The sequence below is a fragment of the Kryptolebias marmoratus genome, linkage group LG1, assembly GCF_001649575.2.
Source record: "Kryptolebias marmoratus isolate JLee-2015 linkage group LG1, ASM164957v2, whole genome shotgun sequence".
Lineage (NCBI taxonomy): Eukaryota > Metazoa > Chordata > Actinopteri > Cyprinodontiformes > Rivulidae > Kryptolebias > Kryptolebias marmoratus.
The window spans coordinates 9,390,574-9,408,991 of NC_051430.1; the positions used below are offsets into that span (position 1 = coordinate 9,390,574).

Genomic DNA, 18,418 nt, shown 5'->3' on the forward strand with positions numbered 1-18,418 from the left:
GGGTGGGGGTGTGGGGTGTGGGGGGGGGACACAGGGAGGGAAGGTGAACAGAAGGAATGGCGAGATGACGGTCGGGGGTGTGTGGGTGGAGGCTGGAATGGAGTTATATAAAACACATTTCTCTTCATCTACCATGGAAAAAGATTAAGGCACGTGAAAGGTACAAACACATCTGCTACTCAGTTCCTTCAGCTCGACGGCTCGAATCTGTTCTATCTACACAGGTAGGTTTGTTTGATTCGACGCCTGCCCTGTGGGGTGGCGGGTGGGGGTTTACAGCACAGTTGTACGGTTCTCCGTTCTGTAAATGTACGACGGGCTGCACATTCACAAAAACCCAAGAACCCCGCTTTTGTTTGTTTGTTTGTTTCTGAATTCATGTGAACACAACTCCAGATCCTTTGGTTGTGGTAGTGCATTTCGGAACAGACAGTCACATGGGACTTTTGTCCAATGAAACCACACATGGCTGAGGACACACAAAAGGGATGCTGGGTATTATGACGTTTTTAGCCTTTTTTTTTTTTTTTGTAGAAATCTGAATTTATTACACAGTAAGTTGATTTAGTTTTTTTTTTTTTTCATTGAACCACAACGCACATCTTTGTAAACACCGTGTAAAATATGCAAGCTTTACAAAGTCACATACGTCACAAAGAAAAGAATCGGACTCCAACACAGGCACATGCCGTTCGCCTTGAGTGAGAGACGCATGAGTGACACCGGCTTCGATCGGATCGGGATTCTGCGCCTCATCTTCCTACCCCAACTCCACTGTAAAAATATATATCCTATAAGTCCAACCTTGATATTTAAACCTACGCACTGCCGCGGTCGCTTCGTCTCCAACCACAACCCCCGGATCCACCTCTCCTGCACACGAATGAATTAGTTCATATCCATAAACGAGACCACGAAAAAAAAAAGAAAATAAACTGGCACTTGGAAAGAATATAAACATCTGTAAAGATTTTTTTTTTCTTCTTCATGCTCACGACTTAATAATTTCATTAAAGATGCAGCAGCAGGTTTGTGGTGATTAGGTGGTCTGGAAATGCACGAGGAAAGAAAGGAAATATTTATTTTTAATAACAATAATGTCATCAATTTGTCCCCCGTTCTCCTCCAGTCTGACCCCACCGGAGAAACACATGTTTATAACAAAAAAAAACAACCTCGTTTTTTTTTGTTTTTTTTTAACCTGTGGCAAATACAAAATATAAATAGGTGAACCTTGCTGTGACTTGACAATATCCGACACACATTGAAGTTATACACGCGGTTATTTGTTGTTTACAAACATGGTGAGCCATTATCAAATGTAATGTGCTTTCCAAACAATGTGATATTAACATACAACTAAGAAGTCAGATTTTTTGTTGTTTTTGCCTTCATTTTTCTGTTTTTATTGTTTTGTTTTGTTTTACTCTAATATACATTTATATAAAATCCAACTTTTAGAGCTAATCTATTACCAAAGGAACAAAACCTTCCAAAATAAAAAATAAAAAGAACAAAACAAAATTTATTTATAAACATAATGTCTTATATTCTCTTCAATACACAACGCTAACAAACAGCAACCAGCTCAGAAACTCATGAAGCCGCATCACTACACAACCTGAGTGTTCACACGAGTAACCGTTTGGCTCATACAGGCCACCGTATTTGGATTCGTTTCCACTTAGCCTTCCTCTTGTGACGCCGTGTGAACAGAAACGCCATCAGATGGACTCAATGTGCCACTTGCTTCGTCCTCGGATCCCAACTTGCACACTCCTAACTTTAGAACCTGTTTTGCACGTTGGATTTAAAAAGCAGTGCACCTTTTTTTTTCTTTTAAAACAAAAAAACCCACAGTGAACCCAGATGAATTTTCAGTCCGTGAGAACAGACAGTTACGCGCTTCCCTACAATGCTACGGCTCGTCTCGGGCTTGGTTTCTCGTCTCTCTCTCTCTCTCTGTTTCCGTTTTCTCTGCGTCCGTCTCATCAAACCTCCAGGAGCTTTCCAACACACCACCCCCTAAACCTGTTGATGTCAAAGTGTGACAATACATTCGAAACAACTCGTCAAACCCCACTTTTTAAAAGTAAAACATCTTTGTCGCACAGGTTTCCTTTCAACGCACGTTCCTGTCCCATCGACGCTTCCTCACTTTGCTTCTTCCTCTTATTTCCGCTCCCACTCCTTCACCAGCACCGGCCTCCGCCCTGTTGTTTCAGAGCTCATCAAAAGTCAACACTGTAAAATTCACATGATGTCCAGGAATGTAGATATGACAAAATAGTAAGAGAAGTCACTTGTTTTTGTTCTTTTGAAACTTTTTTGTTTTGTTTTGAAAAGCATGACTAAGCGCTGGCTGCCGCTGTGATCGTTTGAAATCCTCTCTGCTGTACAAAGTCCGACTCCAAAGATGAGCTCCTGTGAAATGGCAGTGGTGATATGACAGATCCTCTTCGAGCTGGGGTTGTTGCACTGTTGCATTTTTAAGCCTGAAGCACATAGAAGACAGAAACCAAAGTAAGGAGAAGCATTTCTTACTGTCAAATGTTGAGTTTCAGTCCAAACGAAAATAAAAATCTTAACTTCAAATCGTAAAAAAACATCTACTTCAGCCAGTTTTCACACTAAGGCTGTATGGGAGTTTATTAAACATCTTTTTTAACCAAATTCCAGCCTTATTGGGAAAACACCTTTTACATTTATTAATAAGGGTTATAAATTTGGACTGAAACTCTTTAGTTGTGCTGATGTTATTCCATTCACTTAAAAACATCTTAGTCAATGATCAGACATGTTGCTACAGATGGCAAGTGGAGAGGCAAACAGATGCTTAATGAGCTGCACGAGATCCTGCAAGTGCTAAATGAACTACAAAACATCTTACCTGATGATTCACTCTTCCCATTAACTTTCAGCTTTTTTTTCCCCCCCTCGTTCTCTCTCTACTAATGAGGCAGAACCCCGGTGAACACTAAAACTCTGTCACTTTATCACAGCGTGACGCATTTCCTGATGGATGGAAATGAGACGGCCGCTAATAAAGACGATGTGGGATGAAAATCGAGGAGGCAGAAGGGTCTGATCGGAGGAGGTACATGCAGGTGACAGGACAATCAGACATGCTGACCCGGATCAGCTCGCAGCTTTGAGAGAGTCAAACACTGGGGGCTTTAAATGTTGGGTAAAAACAAGATTATCTCATCTTGGTTGCAGAGGCAGGATTTAGAGGCTTTTAGTGCCTTTTGGGTCAAAATTTCTCTGATTATTGAAACAATCGACCACATCTGCAGAGTCTGATTTAATGTATATTTTCTTTTTTTATTCTGTACCCTCTTCTTGTTTTAAAGCACAGTATTGGTAGTTAGTAGTTCAATATATATATATAGCCAATTTGATGTATTGGGGTAAAATAACTAAGAAATAACAAAAAACAACTGATAGAATTCAAGGCATAAAAAATGAATGCTAATGATGTGTCCCTTTTTAAATTGGATTTTTTTTCCTTCAATAACAAAAGTCATGTTGGTTCTAAATTCAATGTAAAATACTACATAAAAGTGTATGTTATATTTACATAAGAATAATTTGACATATTATATCTAAAAAGCATTTATACGCCTTTTTTTTGTTTTAGATAAATGTTGTGTGAGACTGATCCTCGCCTAGGACCACGTTTTTAGTTTTGGCCCCCGCCTGTAACTGAGTCTGACGCAGTTCCTTTCTACAAATACGACTATCGAGCCACTGGCAATAAACCAGTTAAACGAGGACCTGAAAAAACTAAATATTCTGATCGACAACCTCAAAATGTCCACTTTAATTTCCTGTGAGCTCATCATTTACTGAAGTCACTCAGGTTGTTTCATCGTCCAATCATCTGATTACATAAATCACCGACCTAAACTCCGGCTATTTTACCCTTAAAGTGCTCTGACAGATGAGACGAGAGCGTGTGCGCACAGCTTTCCTTTTTCTTTTTTCTTCCTTCGCTACAGCTTTTCATTAAGGGACACCTGAGTCTCTAGAGGATGTGTTTAGAGTGCAGAAGAATGACTCCTCTTCATCATTTGCCTCCAGCTCCAGCATCAGCTGTCCGGAGGGGGGGGTGTGTGAAGCGGTGAGCGAGGCGCTGGGCGTACATTTCAATGAGGCAGGCGGCGCCGAATTGTAAACAGAGACCGGAGTCTGTCAGTGCTCTGCGAGCGTTAGAGTGGACAAGTCATTTCTAACTCTATCTCCCTGAGCAGCAGCGTTAGGCTCTGGGGGAGCTCTGTGCTGCACTACGTCGCACATTTGCACGGTTTAAATCTGCACTTTCGCTTTTGAGAGTTCGTCTTTACTTGCTGAAGCAAAACAATAAGTCCTAAATAGTTTGAGTTGATTTGGGGCGTGTGACTTCTCAGCTGACTGCTTCAAGGGTGACAGCAGGTCTACGTGACAAAGTGTGGGAGGGGAAAAGGCAGAAATGATCGACTAGAAGAAGATGAATGGATGCAACAATCCAACCCAGAAGGTGCAGGAAGTTACTTTGGTTTGTGCATTGACTTTTTGTTTTTTGCAGACCTACCATGCATGCATTTAGACCCAGGAGTCAACAGGCTGGGGCTTAACGTCACAAGCGTCCACCAGACTGACCGCAGGCCTGTTACTCCTGATATAGTGCTTCCTATTTGTGTCATTCTGTAGCCACCGAGGGACGGGTTAGGAAAAAAAACAAACAAAAACAAACACACACAGTAAAACAAAAAGAAGTCATTACATTGGACATATATGCTTAGTCACACACACAAGCACACATCCAGGATCAGAGAAGCCAGCATTAGTTCCCTGCTTGAAGGAGAGCTTTGGAAAGAAGTCAGAGAGGTTTCAGAACAGGAAAACAAAACCATGCAAATCAAAAGAGGAGTTGGAAGAGCCAAGGTGCAGTTGGAGCAGGCAGAGGATCGCCTCTGGGAAGCACATGGCAGCTTAGTAAGGTCCTGCGTACTCTGAGGTCGAGCACAACTTCGTGCTGTGATGAGTGTCTGTGTGAGCTGATTTACGTATCTGTTAGTTTGAGACATGAAACAGTCACCCATGAGGCAAATATTTGCCTGTCTGATAAAAAGTATAGTAACTAAATCTACTTAGTTCAATAAATGTGACTTAAAAGCCTGAGAATCTTCATCAAGATTATCTTTTTTAATCAAACCACTTCCCTCTGAAGCTGAACATCTGTGTGGAAAAAAAACCCTTTTCAGACAAAACCATGATGGCTCAACAGAGTAGCTTGAAAAATGCTTTATGTGACAAATATCAACATATATACATCAACACTGCTGGCACGATTCTTGTTTGGATCGGATTTTGATAGGAAACAATACCTCAGATTATAAACCGTTGTTTTTTAACACACGTTTTCGTACATGTCTGTCCACACAGTCTTCTGGTTCAGACGCATGGCGGGTGTTGCTGCCAATATTTGCCCTTCTGTCACAATAAATTGCCGAGTTATACCTGTAACTCCTAACAACGGCTGCAGTGGAAGCTTTACAGTAGAGTCTTTAAACTGTAAACTTCTTTTTTGTTTCAATTTCATTCAAAAAAGTTAAACTTTAATTTCAATGCAATGACACGTCTATAAAATCTTTTATTTTCTTTCTGAAATACATTTAAAGTGCTAGAATTATTTCAAAATTCAAGTAAAAAGAGCAAAACTAAACTATTAAGTAGAATGTTTACAGGCTTAAAGTGATTTAACTAATATTAACACAGGAAGAGACTTTAAACCTGCACAGAGAAGCAAATGTATATCACAAGAAGCCTCATTAGTGTTTGCATTTCAGAGTCCCGACTGGCAAATGTCTTCCATCGCACACTTTAATAGATGAAAACCAAACAACCAAGAAGTACTTGAAAGTCATTTGACATGTCAGACACCCTCTGAGGCCATTATCTTCTGACTCCACTTTGAGGCTGGATTGCCACCCGGCTCGACAATAAACAAACCGTGGCTGCAGCGTGCATAATCAGCAGACGACCCCTTGATAATTCCCCTCCGTTCATTTCTGAAACGGGGCTCGTCGGCAGGAAGCGCGCTTGTGTTGGCGGTTCCTTTAATCAGCCTCAGATTAATTACCTTACAGACTCCAAAAGCTTACACTCAATTAACTGGTGGCTCCCAGATCTGAGACTGTGGCAACATTAACAGAGAACGACGACTTGCAGCCTCTTTAAAGAGTCGATAGAATTAAGAGCCTCTAATGAGGGGCCACCGCCGAAGACACGGAGCGGGAAAGAGAGAAAACACACACAGAGGGAATGGGATCCTATTTTTCCACATGAAGTCATTATTTAATCTGTCGTGCCCTGAATCCTAGATGAGATCAGAGGAGGTCGCTTTTTACCTTTAATGGTTCCCGTTCTGTCGGGTCGGCTGAGCCATCGTCTGTTTTATATTTGCAGTCCTTGTCCCTCTGGTCAATGGTGGAGTAACCATCTAATGAGGTCAGAGAACAATGATCAGTTAACTCCTCTGAGTCTGACTACAAAAAAATAAAAAAGAAAAAAAAGAAAAGATCATTTGATGTTTGACGCAATCAAGAAAGGAAATATTCCCACACATGCATCCACACTCTTAGTTTGTGCTTCTGAACTAAGTAATTGAAGGATTCCTTAGGGATATTTACATCTGTTAGACACAATGCACAAGTTTTTATGTTAAAATATGTTGTGTTGTCATGACAACTCGTATGTTAACAATACGAGCCGACATGTGGGAGATTGATGGGATCAGCTGAGAATGACAACATTGAAAAAAAGACTGGACACTGTTTTCTGTCACTGCACCCTGACTCCCACTGCTGTCTGAATGGGACTACATGTGTACTAAAATGCAACTTTTGTTTTGTTGTATTAGGTCAGTAACTACGATTAAAAAAAAACTACTGCTCATAGTATAGCTGGGGAAATATTTGGAGAATATGCTTATGAATTGGTCAGTCTGTTAGCAGGTCTCTGTTAATCTTCCAAATAAATTTATTCACACATCTGGTAAAAAAAATTACAAGGAAAAGCCAAAGTATGTTTACCATTTTCATAAACTGGACAGTATATAAAATTTGTCTGAGCTATGGGTAAAAGTGGGTATAACCTATATGTATTCGTACCAGATTTGACATGATCTGACAGATCTGACATGTCAGGGTCAGATGTATGCAATCAGGATACAAGAAATCACCACTCTCATCTAAAACAGGGCATACTTTTAGTTTTCTATTGCTTTTTGCTGACTGTCACAACAGAAAAGGTGTAGCGAAAGGTGCTATCTAAAGCACTCAACATTAATGCAAAGCAAGAATGGAGCGTTCAGATGAAACGCGGGAGCTTCCAAACCTTCCTGTTTTGTATAAAATCAGCAGAGTGGAAAAATTAGTGGTGATTCACAGCAGGAGTTCAGAGTTAGAGGTGGATGTATGGGAAGCCAAAAGGGTCATAATTCACACACTTTGAAATGCTGTCTGGCATTGAAATAATACTAGTAAACAAGTCAGCAGGAGATTAATAAACACCACCTGTGTATGAACAGCAAACCAGCACTCAGCTCGCTGAGAAGTGAGGTGTGAGTGTTTGACATGTTGTCCATTTTATATTTTCATATTAGAATATCTTGTTAAGTTCTGCACTGCCTTTTATTTTGCATCAAATCTAGGGCAAATTACTATTTATTTTTATTTTGTTTTGATAGTTTGCTTTTTGCTTGACACAAATTTGGATTAAAAGTTCAAAAAAACAAAAAGAGGCTTTTTAAATTTTGTAGTTTATAGTGAAGTTACCAGTTGACAAACCCTACCATGCTTAATCTGCTACCTTAGAGACTATACTACTAAGTGAGGTTTATTTTTCTGTTTCTGCTTCTGGGGGTGCTATTGTCTGTATAAAATAATGAAAAACACAGCATTTGACAGTTAGTTTGTTTATCATACCGAACCCTAACCCTAAAGCCGAGGTATGGCATGTACCAAACCCTGATTTATGTGTGACACTACACATGTAATGGGGATTATACAAAAGTATAAAGACAACTTTATTAAAACACAGTATCATATTGCCATAATCATGAGCAGTGGTTGTGTAAAACTTATCAGCAGTGGATGGAAACAGCTGAAAACATTCCTTTTCTACATGTTTAAGGCTATCAATCTGTCACATTATTAAAGGGATAACTGCCCTGCAGTAACAAGGAACAACCTTGACTTAACCTAAAGATGCCCTGTCTACTGTCACCTTCTGATGACAGAAGACAGCTGCAGTTTTCCTGATAACAACATGTTCTGCCACAAAAAAAAGAGAGATCAACCTAACAAGCAGACAGCAGTGAGACAGGAGCAGTCAAAAATCTTATTATTTAGTCAGTCACTTTCAAGAAGTTTTGTCGAGTTTGTTATGAAGTGACATCTTCTTACATTTTGATGTTAATTTGTGCTTCTGAACCTGAGCCATGCTGCTTATGTCAGAATGTTGTCAAACCAAAGAACTGCAGATGTCATTAAAAAGGTTTACTTTTATTAAGCTTCTGTTTTGTACATTTAAACAACCTTTAGAAGTGGACGATAAGCTAATGACTGATAAATTGGTTGGTGACTTTCCAGCTGGTTAAAGCGGAAATGCTGCGTTGCCTCCAAAATAAACACGTTTCCCCTTACAGAAAGTGAGAGTACAAAGCTTTGTGTTCCAGCTTTCAACTTCTACTTTGAAGTGAAGTGTTTTTAGTCCTAGTTTAATTTTCAGTACGAGTCCCAGGAGGGAGGGTGAGATGCTTGAAATAAACAGGCTCAAAGGCTCAGAGGAAATCCAGCAACATAAACTCCCAGAGGCTGACTTCGGGTAAGAGAGGAAGTGAAAACACGAAGGACAAAAAATCCTTTCCAGTCATTCTAAGAAGTCACAGCTGAATAAAGACAAAGACTTAAGGACAGTAAGAGTTACAGTTCAATCTTTCTAACTATGAGAAGAATATTTACTGTTATGAAAGCTCGACTGAGAAAATCTGAAGCAGCTCAGTCCCAAGTCTCCATATTGAGATAAGACTCTCAGAGTTCCAGCTAACAAAATGTATTTAAAGAACTAATAGGACGGATGTCTGTTCTGTAGGATGGTGGGAGGAGAATATTGGAGCGTTTGCTCCTCTTTAGCTGAGGACCATCATGCAGACTGGCTCTTACCTGGACACAGCTCGTCCATAGGTATCATATCACCACTGCCACATTTCCTGGGGCCTGAAAAGCATTTATACGCCATTTGTACAAAAAAAAAAAAAAAAAAAGAAGAATAAAGTCCGCAAACAAACAAGCTGAATTGCTGAGCCAAAAACAGCCGCAGCGTTTTGAGGGTAATGGGTTTTGGCCAGTGATCAAATAATGCAAACTGAGAGTGTGGAGGCATGAGAGTCACCGCTCATTGATGGAGGCAAAGAAAAACAAAACAAAATGCTAAAAATCAGGAGAGAAAAATGCTGCTTTGTCAAAGAGAAGCGTGTCATTGAGACAATGTATTTTACCAGCTCCATTCATACAATTTAATATACGGCTGCTGTTAGTTTTCCCCTGTGGACAAACCACTTTTACACAGATATATTTACTGTACAGTTGGTAGAAATGCATTTTTCCTTGATGCTACTGCATCAGCTTAAATTGAACAATCTGAAGCAGCACAACATTAAACACAACATCACCACACAGAAGGATGAGTTATAGTGTTGCAAGCATAGCATTATCAAAACAGCTGTGATAAAAACAAACATGTACACAGAAGGTGGACACACACAGAGTCAGATACTATGTTTTAGTAATTGTTAGTACTTTGATTTGACCAGCTTTGAGGACTCTCAGGGTTAATTTACTTATTAAAGAACAATCTTGAACAAAATGAGTGTTTAATAATTCACTTTATGAAATAGTTTGTATTCGTAGGACATTTTTTAAAGATTCATCTAAAAATATCCCATTTTAAAAAAAAATTAAAAGCTTTATTTATTCAGTCAAACACAGTTTTTTGGATCATTCTTGCTAAACTATTACTTCACTTAACAACTTGGCTCTTTAGTTTATTTTTAACCGATACTGGAGAAAACCATAAAGCATGATTGCATATTAGTTACCAAATCTGTTTTTAAGTGTTTCCCGTGTTAGTATGAATCAACTTAGCATGTGGATAAATGCTAACTAAGACACTGCTGGTGTTTGCATAAAACATTCTTCGGACAAAATAAAAAGACATTTAGTTTTAACCTTAAATTTAAGCTCCCACATAAACTGTCATACACATATTATTATGTTGTCCTCCCAGACAACATAATATTATAATTTAAGCTCTTTCTAGTCCTTCTCAGAAAGTCCTCCAAACAGGTCAAAGGACAGATGCATTAACACAAACACACACTGACCTTGGTTCTTCTCCATCAGGGGCAGAGTGGTGTCGTCGTAACCTGGTTTGCCATTCTTGGTTGCTTTAGGGGTGACGGTCACGGCGGGCTGAGTAAAGAGGTAAACAGGTTCATACAACCCTCCTAAATGCTGGGTTAGAGTTTAATACTAGTGCAGTTTTACAGTAAATATCAGAAGGTGCTTAAGTTGCCTTAATGTGGGAAATAACGTGTGGAAAGTGAACAAAATCGACTTTCTGTAGATTCATTTGGGACCATTCTATATATGAAGTAGTTATTTAAATTATTCAGGATCCAAGCTGAACACCTCAATAAAAAAAATAAAAATACAAAGGTATTTCTCCAAATTGTTTCTAAAAGTTGAAAACAATATTTTCAATCTGTGAGCTTTTGTTAGAGCAGCAATCTTATGTCAGAAAATCAAAACAGTTTAATACCAAGTTCTGCAAATGGTCGAAGTGTCTTTGGGCTTAAGACTGAAGGTTACATTAACCCTGATAGGCTGACTGATGTGTAACATTAGAGAAAAAAATCCAGTGTAAATACATAATGGAAACCACTGTATGAGTCTGTGTAAACTGGTGAATGAAAAAGACTTTAAAACACTTTGTACAACCAAGATGAGGTTAAAAGATGTTGGATAACGGTGGACAAGACTCAGAAGAAGAACTTTTAGGAACATTAAAGCCCTGTACCTGGAAGTGGCTCTTGTTCCAGCCGTCCTTGGTCAAAGCGTTCCTCAGCTCCTTGTAGCTCCAAACCGTCTGCAGCACGTGGGACGCCGCCTTTGTTTCACGAGCCGACTGGCTGAGGGGGCGACAAAAAGAGGAGGAAATAAATGAAGAAGCTACAGAAGCAATTAAAGTAAGAAACCCCAACTAACCCCAAGATGGCGCCAGTCGATGTGCCAGCTCGGTGCTGCTGCAATCAATCTCTTTATTCAAACACACTGTCTCCCCTGGCAGCTTTAGGCTCTGTTTTTTTTTTATTCATAACCAGATGAATGCACATCTTCTTTCATTAGCTACCTTTGAGCCACCAGTATTAATTAAAAGTGAATGAGGGGGGCGTTACATCAAAGAAAGCTAATCTCAGGAGGCTGAGAAAAAACACATTTATTCAGTCTGTGAATGAACTATGTATAGTCATGTTAGTTAGTGGCTCTCAGAGTGATCAACACATCCCCGAACAGGAGATCGCTTCTGAAAAGGACCCTTGATCATAAAATAAACAGTGTGACATGATACAGGTTCCCTCAATCTGGTTGGTTTAACATTGTGCTAAAATAAGTCAAGACCTACAAACATCTGTCTGAATGCTGACTTGTATTTCCAGTCAGAGGCACCCCACCAGCACTTGCCTCCAGCGGAAAAAGCCCTTTAATTCATGTGTGGTGGGCAGTAATCTTTGTAGGCACATGTTTGTATGTGGAAGGCAAGCTCCCACCCTTCAGAGGCACACTGTACTATCCTCCATGAATACTAACAAAAAAACTCATTACACAACTCGATCTCAAGGTCTAAGTAGAATAATCCTGTTTATTTTGCCTCGGTATGGTTTACGTAATCTGTCAATTTGGTTGACTGTGGAGAGCGCCCTATATATTAAAGGGACATTTTTAAAGTGGAGTTCCGTAGATGTGAACAATAATTATCTTGCCTGTTGTAGATACCTCTTTGAATAGGCTCAGCTTAAAGAAACAAGTTTAATTTTGACCGGACTGATGAGCAAATGGCTAGTTCGAGTGGGGCCAGGACTAAAGTGGATAGCTCCTGTCAACTTTAAACCTCAAAGTTTTAGAGCTGTTCAGACAAACATTTTTTTTATAATCCTTTACACCCATGTTTATTTTGAGATAAATAATTGAGTAGAATTTTGCGGTTTAAACAATGTCAGTTCAATGAACTGTAACGACATTTTATAGGTTGAAGTGGTTTAATAATGGCTAAATCCACTTTGGACATGGATACAGTCAGACAAGCTATTATTACCTCGTCAATACGGTCAGAGCGGAAAGATATTCATGCTGGAATTGACCCAAAATGTGTTACAGCTAGCTGCTGCTGCTGCTGCTGCCATTTAGTTTGTAATTAACCACAGAATCCGAGGAAAATAACTGCACTGATTTAGCAGCAACCGGGCTAGTTATTAGTTTGTCAGTCCAGTCAGAATTAAACTTTTTTTCTCCAAACTGATTTTATTAAAAGCACTGATTCCAACAGGTATGATATTATTTGTTCATAACTTCTCCACAACACTCCGCTTCAAAAGGGCTGAACGTGCACGCAGAAAAATCTAATTTATCCAGTGTTTGTTTTTGCTGCGTTACCTTGTCCTGTTGATGGCGACCAGCTTCTCTATGGCCTGGGCCTGGATGAGGGAGCGAGCGTTTTCAGAGCTGTCGGTGACTATCTCATGAATGGTGTTGAGGATGGCCACCACGGTGTCCTCCTCCAGGTTCTTGGCTGGTCGCTGCTGACCGCTGGGCAGGTTGCTCACCAAGTCCCGCATGGCATAACTTCCTATAAAATGAAGCATTTTATTAAGGTTAGCCAGGTGACGATGAGTACATAATAAGATTACTTTCTTTAATTCTAGGATTGTATTAAAAGAACTGTAACATATTATGTATAGTCTTTAAGTCTTATTCTGATAAGGTAATCAGGTAGTGTTGATAGAAAAATAAGAGATTTGATGCTCACATGTGCAGCGTTTCTAACCCTTACCATCAGATAACATATAGGGTCTTTATAAAACGTATGTTTTTTCCAAGCCCATCAGTAACCCTGAACTATTTCTGGTAACTATAATGATGACATATAATAGAAAATACGTTGCTCAGTGTCTATTTTCAAAAACAAAAAAATAATTTAGAATCAGAGGGCAAATTATCTTTTCAAACTGCACAGTGCCCTTTCTGAGCTCAGAGAGGCTATTTATAAACTCTTTTGCACTTGACTTAACACACTCTTACTGCTGAGGCATCACATTTGCTTCAGCTGAACCTCTGTTACGAAGATATTGCATCAGCAAAGGGATTTCTTTAAGGCCAGCCTGGGCAGAAAGAATAATTACAGCCACCATTGGCTTTTTCAGGGCGTCATCATAAATGATTTTAAGACTAGTCTTGTAAAAATATGAGCCAAATGTTCAACGCGATACATTTATCTTAGTTTCATTCTGGAAGACAAAGAACATCTTCAACATCTTAGTCTGAAATCCTACATGAGTGTGTGATATAGGTAATGCTTGGTACCGATCAGATCCTTGTTGCGACGGTCAATGGACAGGTTTCGCAGGGCGATGGCCACAGCTCGGACCACCTTGTCTGAGTCGGAGCGCAGCAGCTCCACCAGGATGGGTAGACCTTTCTCCTTCCGCACTGTGGCTCTGATGTAGTTGGACCACTGGAGGTCAAACGGAGGTCAAGTCACAGTGTCATATTCACGCTTTCATGTTTGCAGCAACTAAAAGACAGCTTCTCTTCCAATGGACACGTGATATAATTGGTCCTAATTTAAACATCACTGGATTTTACGTCTGTCTTTTTTTTTTTTTTGCAACACGAAACATTTACTTTGACATAAAAAGTATTCTCTTCTCAGTGCTGGTACCCCAAGAGATGTAATTAAGCAGAAAGTGGACTCGGCTGAGCCACCAGGTGGCAGGAGTAAGCTGTGGGAAACATGTCACTGGAAATGGGCTGAAAAAAGCAAATAATGGAGAAGGACTGAAAACAGAAGCTCTGATATTCTCTCTTTGTCCAGTGAACACAAGTGGCACTGATGTGTTAGTGACGCCAAAGGCTCCTGAGCACTGCCTGGCCTTCTGATCAGTTTCAACAGGCAATGTACTGCAAAGGTGACACTAATTCCACCTCAAAATGCTCACATTAGTTTAAAATCACTGATAGTGAAGCACTTAAAACTTTACATTTAAGACTTACAGCTAATTTTATATTATAAAGAGAAGAAGTCTGGCTTCAGAAATGATCGAAAATCTGCAGAGAAGCTTGATGCTGCTGAAATTGGAAGACAGAAGAATGTGTTTGGAGTCTGAAACAGAGACGTGAAGAGAAGCTCTTCGGTAATAATGCTGCTGTGAGCTGAGTGCAGCCAGTCTGCTGAAAAACACAGGTGACTGCTCTTGCCTAAAGGTGCTTTAGTGTAAACTGGCATTTGACAGCCAGCCTTCCACGTTGATAATTTACTGCTGCCAGAGAGCCGTGCAGCCCCCCCTCCCAGCCGCTCTGATTGGAATAAAGAGCTGACTGAGGCTGGAGAGGAGCTGATCTCATCCACTATCAGAAGGACTACAGATGAATGCGGTGAACATTAGCGACCGAGTTACCCTTAACTAATCAAGTCAACTGGATTGAAATGGTCCTAATCAAGCTTTGTCTTTTCTTACTGTGATCCTTTTAATAATCAAGAGAAAAGGATTTTGACAGTATTACTTGTAAAAAGGATTTTGGAAATTACACTTTGTTTTGGTTTCCATTTATATCCATATTCTATATTTTCCATTTATCTCCATCAGATTTGTAGTGCTCATTGTTTTATAAAAAATCAATTTAAACTCCATTTAACATTGGTTTAATGTATAGCTGCGTTATCAACTGTATGATTTTCTCCTTATTTTGAGTTTAACTGTTGTCTTTTTTGAGCCTAATTGCTGCTCACTGTTGCAAAAGACAAATCGCTGAAAGGTCATGACCAAGACAAAAGTTGCAAGAGAGTAAGTAATTGGGCAAAGAAGTCGGACAGAACATAGTGTTACTGTTTTGTGCCCTCCCCAACCCGGGACTCACAGTCCACTGTCCAGCGCTGAGGTTTTGCAGAGCCCCTGCAGCTGCCTCCAGGGTGTTGTAGTTCTGGCTCTCCGTCAGCAGAGAAAGGTACAGCCTGACCACTTCTGGCTGGTACAGCAGCTCGAAGCCTGCAGGGGGACACAGGGAGACAAACACGAAAGTAAGAATCCCTGGCAGGACAGGCGAGCTCGTTCGGCTTTGAGCAGGTGCCGGCAGAACAGTAAGAAAATTTATCTCCGTCCGTAAGGGAGCATCCTCTGGCACTGCAAAACACGAAAGAAGCTTGGATTTTGGTGTAACGCAAACAACCTCTGGTAACGGCAAAAAAAAAAAAACCTTGTCAAATGCAACTTGGATGGAAGGATTTTTATATAAAAAAAAGTATCTAAACTATAAAAAGGTAGACACAACTCTACCCTCTGGAAAAAAAAAATAGGAAGCACAATATGAAAGCACTGCTACTGAAAACACTTCAGTTTTATGAGAGAACACAAGGGGAGATTATTGATCCAACATTGAAGGCCCAACCTCGAGTATGTGAGAGGGAGCTTTATCTCTCCAACACATAAGACATCCCACACCAGTCAATCATTAGGCCTCCCTCAGATGGAAAAGTAATTACATTTATCAGCTATTAGACAGAGCCGGGGCAGGGAGCGAGGCGCAGACATCAGATCAAATCAAACTCATCAAACAAAAGTTTCTCTTATTTTAAACAAACAGACTCATCAGCGTTCTACAAGGGACGAATACAAAGCCTGATTAAAAAGGTGGGAATAGCTGAGCAAGGTTAACTCTCTGAACAAAGTCATAAATAATACAGTGTGATACATCACACTTAAGGAGCTAAAACTTAGACAGATTTTTGATGGTTTGGAGTGAGAAAAGTCATGTTATTTTCTGTTTATATGACCCATATAACAAAAATTGACAACAACATATTGTTTTCAGGGCTTACTGTTCATCCAATTTTAAAAATTCACTCATGCAAAAAGATGTGAGGAAAAAAAATAGCCATGTAAAAAGATGCGAAAATAGGTTACTTTCAAATTAAGGCACTGAAACTAAACCTGTTGGTGACTGTGTTTTAGCACTGAGCACACCCAGCTGGCTGATGATATAAAACTTGTAGATAAAATATACTTTTCCATAAATACTGCTTCCTTCCTATTCTCTAAAACATCACAAAAAAAGAAAAAACTTTAAAATTCTCCTCCCGAGCCTCAAAGCTCAAATGAAAGAGAATACAACTTCCTGTGTCTTTTCCAAATCTTCTGAAGCCAGTTTTTTATTTGAAAAGCCCTGTTCATGTGGCCAGGGATATCTGATTGATGCACATGGCTCACCAAGCTCTCCGTGCATTTTTATTTTTCACTTGCAAAGAAGTATGACTTTGATGCAAGTTTTGACAATGAAAATTAAAACTTAAAGTGGAAATCTAGCTATAATGACTCTAGTTTAAGACCTTTTTTCAGCAGAAGAACGAGATACTTTTTGGTGCTTAACAGATGTAAACGTGTATTTGTGCCCTTATATCCGCATCTCATACCCATAATTGGCAGAGATTGGAGGCCTATAAGTGCACTCTCAGACACAGCTACGTAGTTGTTAACACTTGGAAAGGATGGTTTTCTTCCCTGTGGCGTTTCCCCTCAAGATCATTCCACCAGAATGTGCGTGGGAGGAACTGCCAGATCGGGAGACTATTACTGAAGGTGCTGGTGGAGAAATGTTGAACTTCTTTTCAAAGAACTGAGCGTCTCCAAACTCAGAGGCACTCTCTTTAAGACAATTAAAACTCCTTTATCCTTATGGCATGGCCATCTTGGTCTCTGATGCATTTCAGCACACAAGTATCCCCCAGAGGCAGCACAGCCAGGAGTTGTCAGACTTACTTGTAACCATGTACTGAAACATGAATCACATGAATAGATTTGTTCAGGGGCAACACAAGAGGGAAAGGCTGCAAACCTTCCACTCAGCAACATTCTGCATGTGCCTCATATTTCTGGGCCTTCTGGGTGCACACTCAGCAAACTGCGGACCATCAGGCCTGTGGATGGACATCTCATCCCCAGGCACGAGTTTGCTTTCTACTGCAGCGTCTTTTTGGTAATCCAAATCTCATTTTTACATCCTGGGATTTTTGTTAGTGCACTGAACGGACTTGTGAAGAAAAAGAAAAAAAAAAGACATGCATTTGTATTCACAAACTAGTTTTTCCATCTCAGGTGGAACTTTTTTCTCTGATGACCCAGAAAGTATCTCTGCCTCGGCTTTCATTCATCAGTGTGTGAAGCATCAGATAACGTCAGCAGCTCAGCTCTGTCCTGGTTTGCACTCAGCAGTTTGTGCTCTTTTTGCGGCTGTAAGCTGCAATGTTATTGTTGTAGTCATCGCTCCTGCCAGTTGTCAGTTTTTTTTACACAGAATTACACTTTGAGAACAGATAGGCTGTCAATGAGACATGATCTACAGACTTAACATGTGACAGACTGAAAACATAATGAGATTATGATGAATTTAGTGGTGTTTATTGAAGCGTTGTTTGTTTAGACATCCATCCATTTTCTTTACACGCTTCTCCTTTCTGGGTCCCAGGGAGCTGGTGTCTATCTACAGCAGTTACTGTAAGAAAGATGTGGGACACCCTGGACAAGTCGCAAGTCTATCAGATCATAGAGACAAACAAAGATACTCTCACTTACATCTCGGGTCAATTTAGAGTTATGAATTAACCTAAACCCATGTGTGCACGGGGAGAACCTGCAAACTCCACCAAGAAAGGCCCCAGGGAGGAGGGCGGGAAGAGATCCTGCCCCCTTCTTGCTGGGAGGCGACAGCTCTAACCACTGAATGGCCGTGCCACCTTGTTTAAACATACAGATACTTATATTCACATATACACATGTATATCTTACATTCTCAGTCTCTTATAGTGGAATCACATAGTTTATCACCTTTTTACAATTAAATATATACATAAATATTTACTAAATCTGCATCAATTAACACGATTTCATGAACTGAGGGTGTAATCCAGAGGTTTAGCTACAGAAGCTCGCTGATTTTACCACACAGACTCTATTAACCCAAGCGTATGCCGTTTGCTCCACACAAAACAACAAAGTTAGCGACTAACTAGCAACCAAAAATGAGCACTTAGTTGCCATAGAAAC

The 18,418-nt window shown here is 40.0% G+C and overlaps 1 protein-coding gene across 13 annotated transcripts in view; it reads right to left on the reverse strand.

The window, feature by feature from the left end:
• Positions 1 to 514: 514 nt before the first annotated feature.
• Positions 515 to 18,418, reverse strand: part of arvcfb (ARVCF delta catenin family member b) — a 233,709-nt gene continuing 215,805 nt past the window's right edge. For 9 of the 13 annotated variants that reach the window (XM_017414607.3, XM_017414609.3, XM_017414605.3 and 6 more), the window contains 9 exons: positions 15,240 to 15,367; positions 13,686 to 13,836; positions 12,759 to 12,951; positions 11,125 to 11,236; positions 10,430 to 10,517; positions 9,210 to 9,263; positions 6,393 to 6,484; positions 4,574 to 4,686; positions 515 to 2,495 (listed from right to left, as the gene is read on the reverse strand). In XM_017414607.3, coding sequence (XP_017270096.1) covers positions 4,585 to 4,686; positions 6,393 to 6,484; positions 9,210 to 9,263; positions 10,430 to 10,517; positions 11,125 to 11,236; positions 12,759 to 12,951; positions 13,686 to 13,836; positions 15,240 to 15,367 — 920 coding nt within the window. In that variant the 3' untranslated portion in view covers positions 515 to 2,495; positions 4,574 to 4,584. Of the gene's footprint in view, positions 2,496 to 4,573; positions 4,687 to 6,392; positions 6,485 to 9,209; positions 9,264 to 10,429; positions 10,518 to 11,124; positions 11,237 to 12,758; positions 12,952 to 13,685; positions 13,837 to 15,239; positions 15,368 to 18,418 lie in introns of those variants that run through there. The other 4 variants (XM_017414614.3, XM_017414617.3, XM_037975067.1 and 1 more) reach the window with 4 other exon arrangements.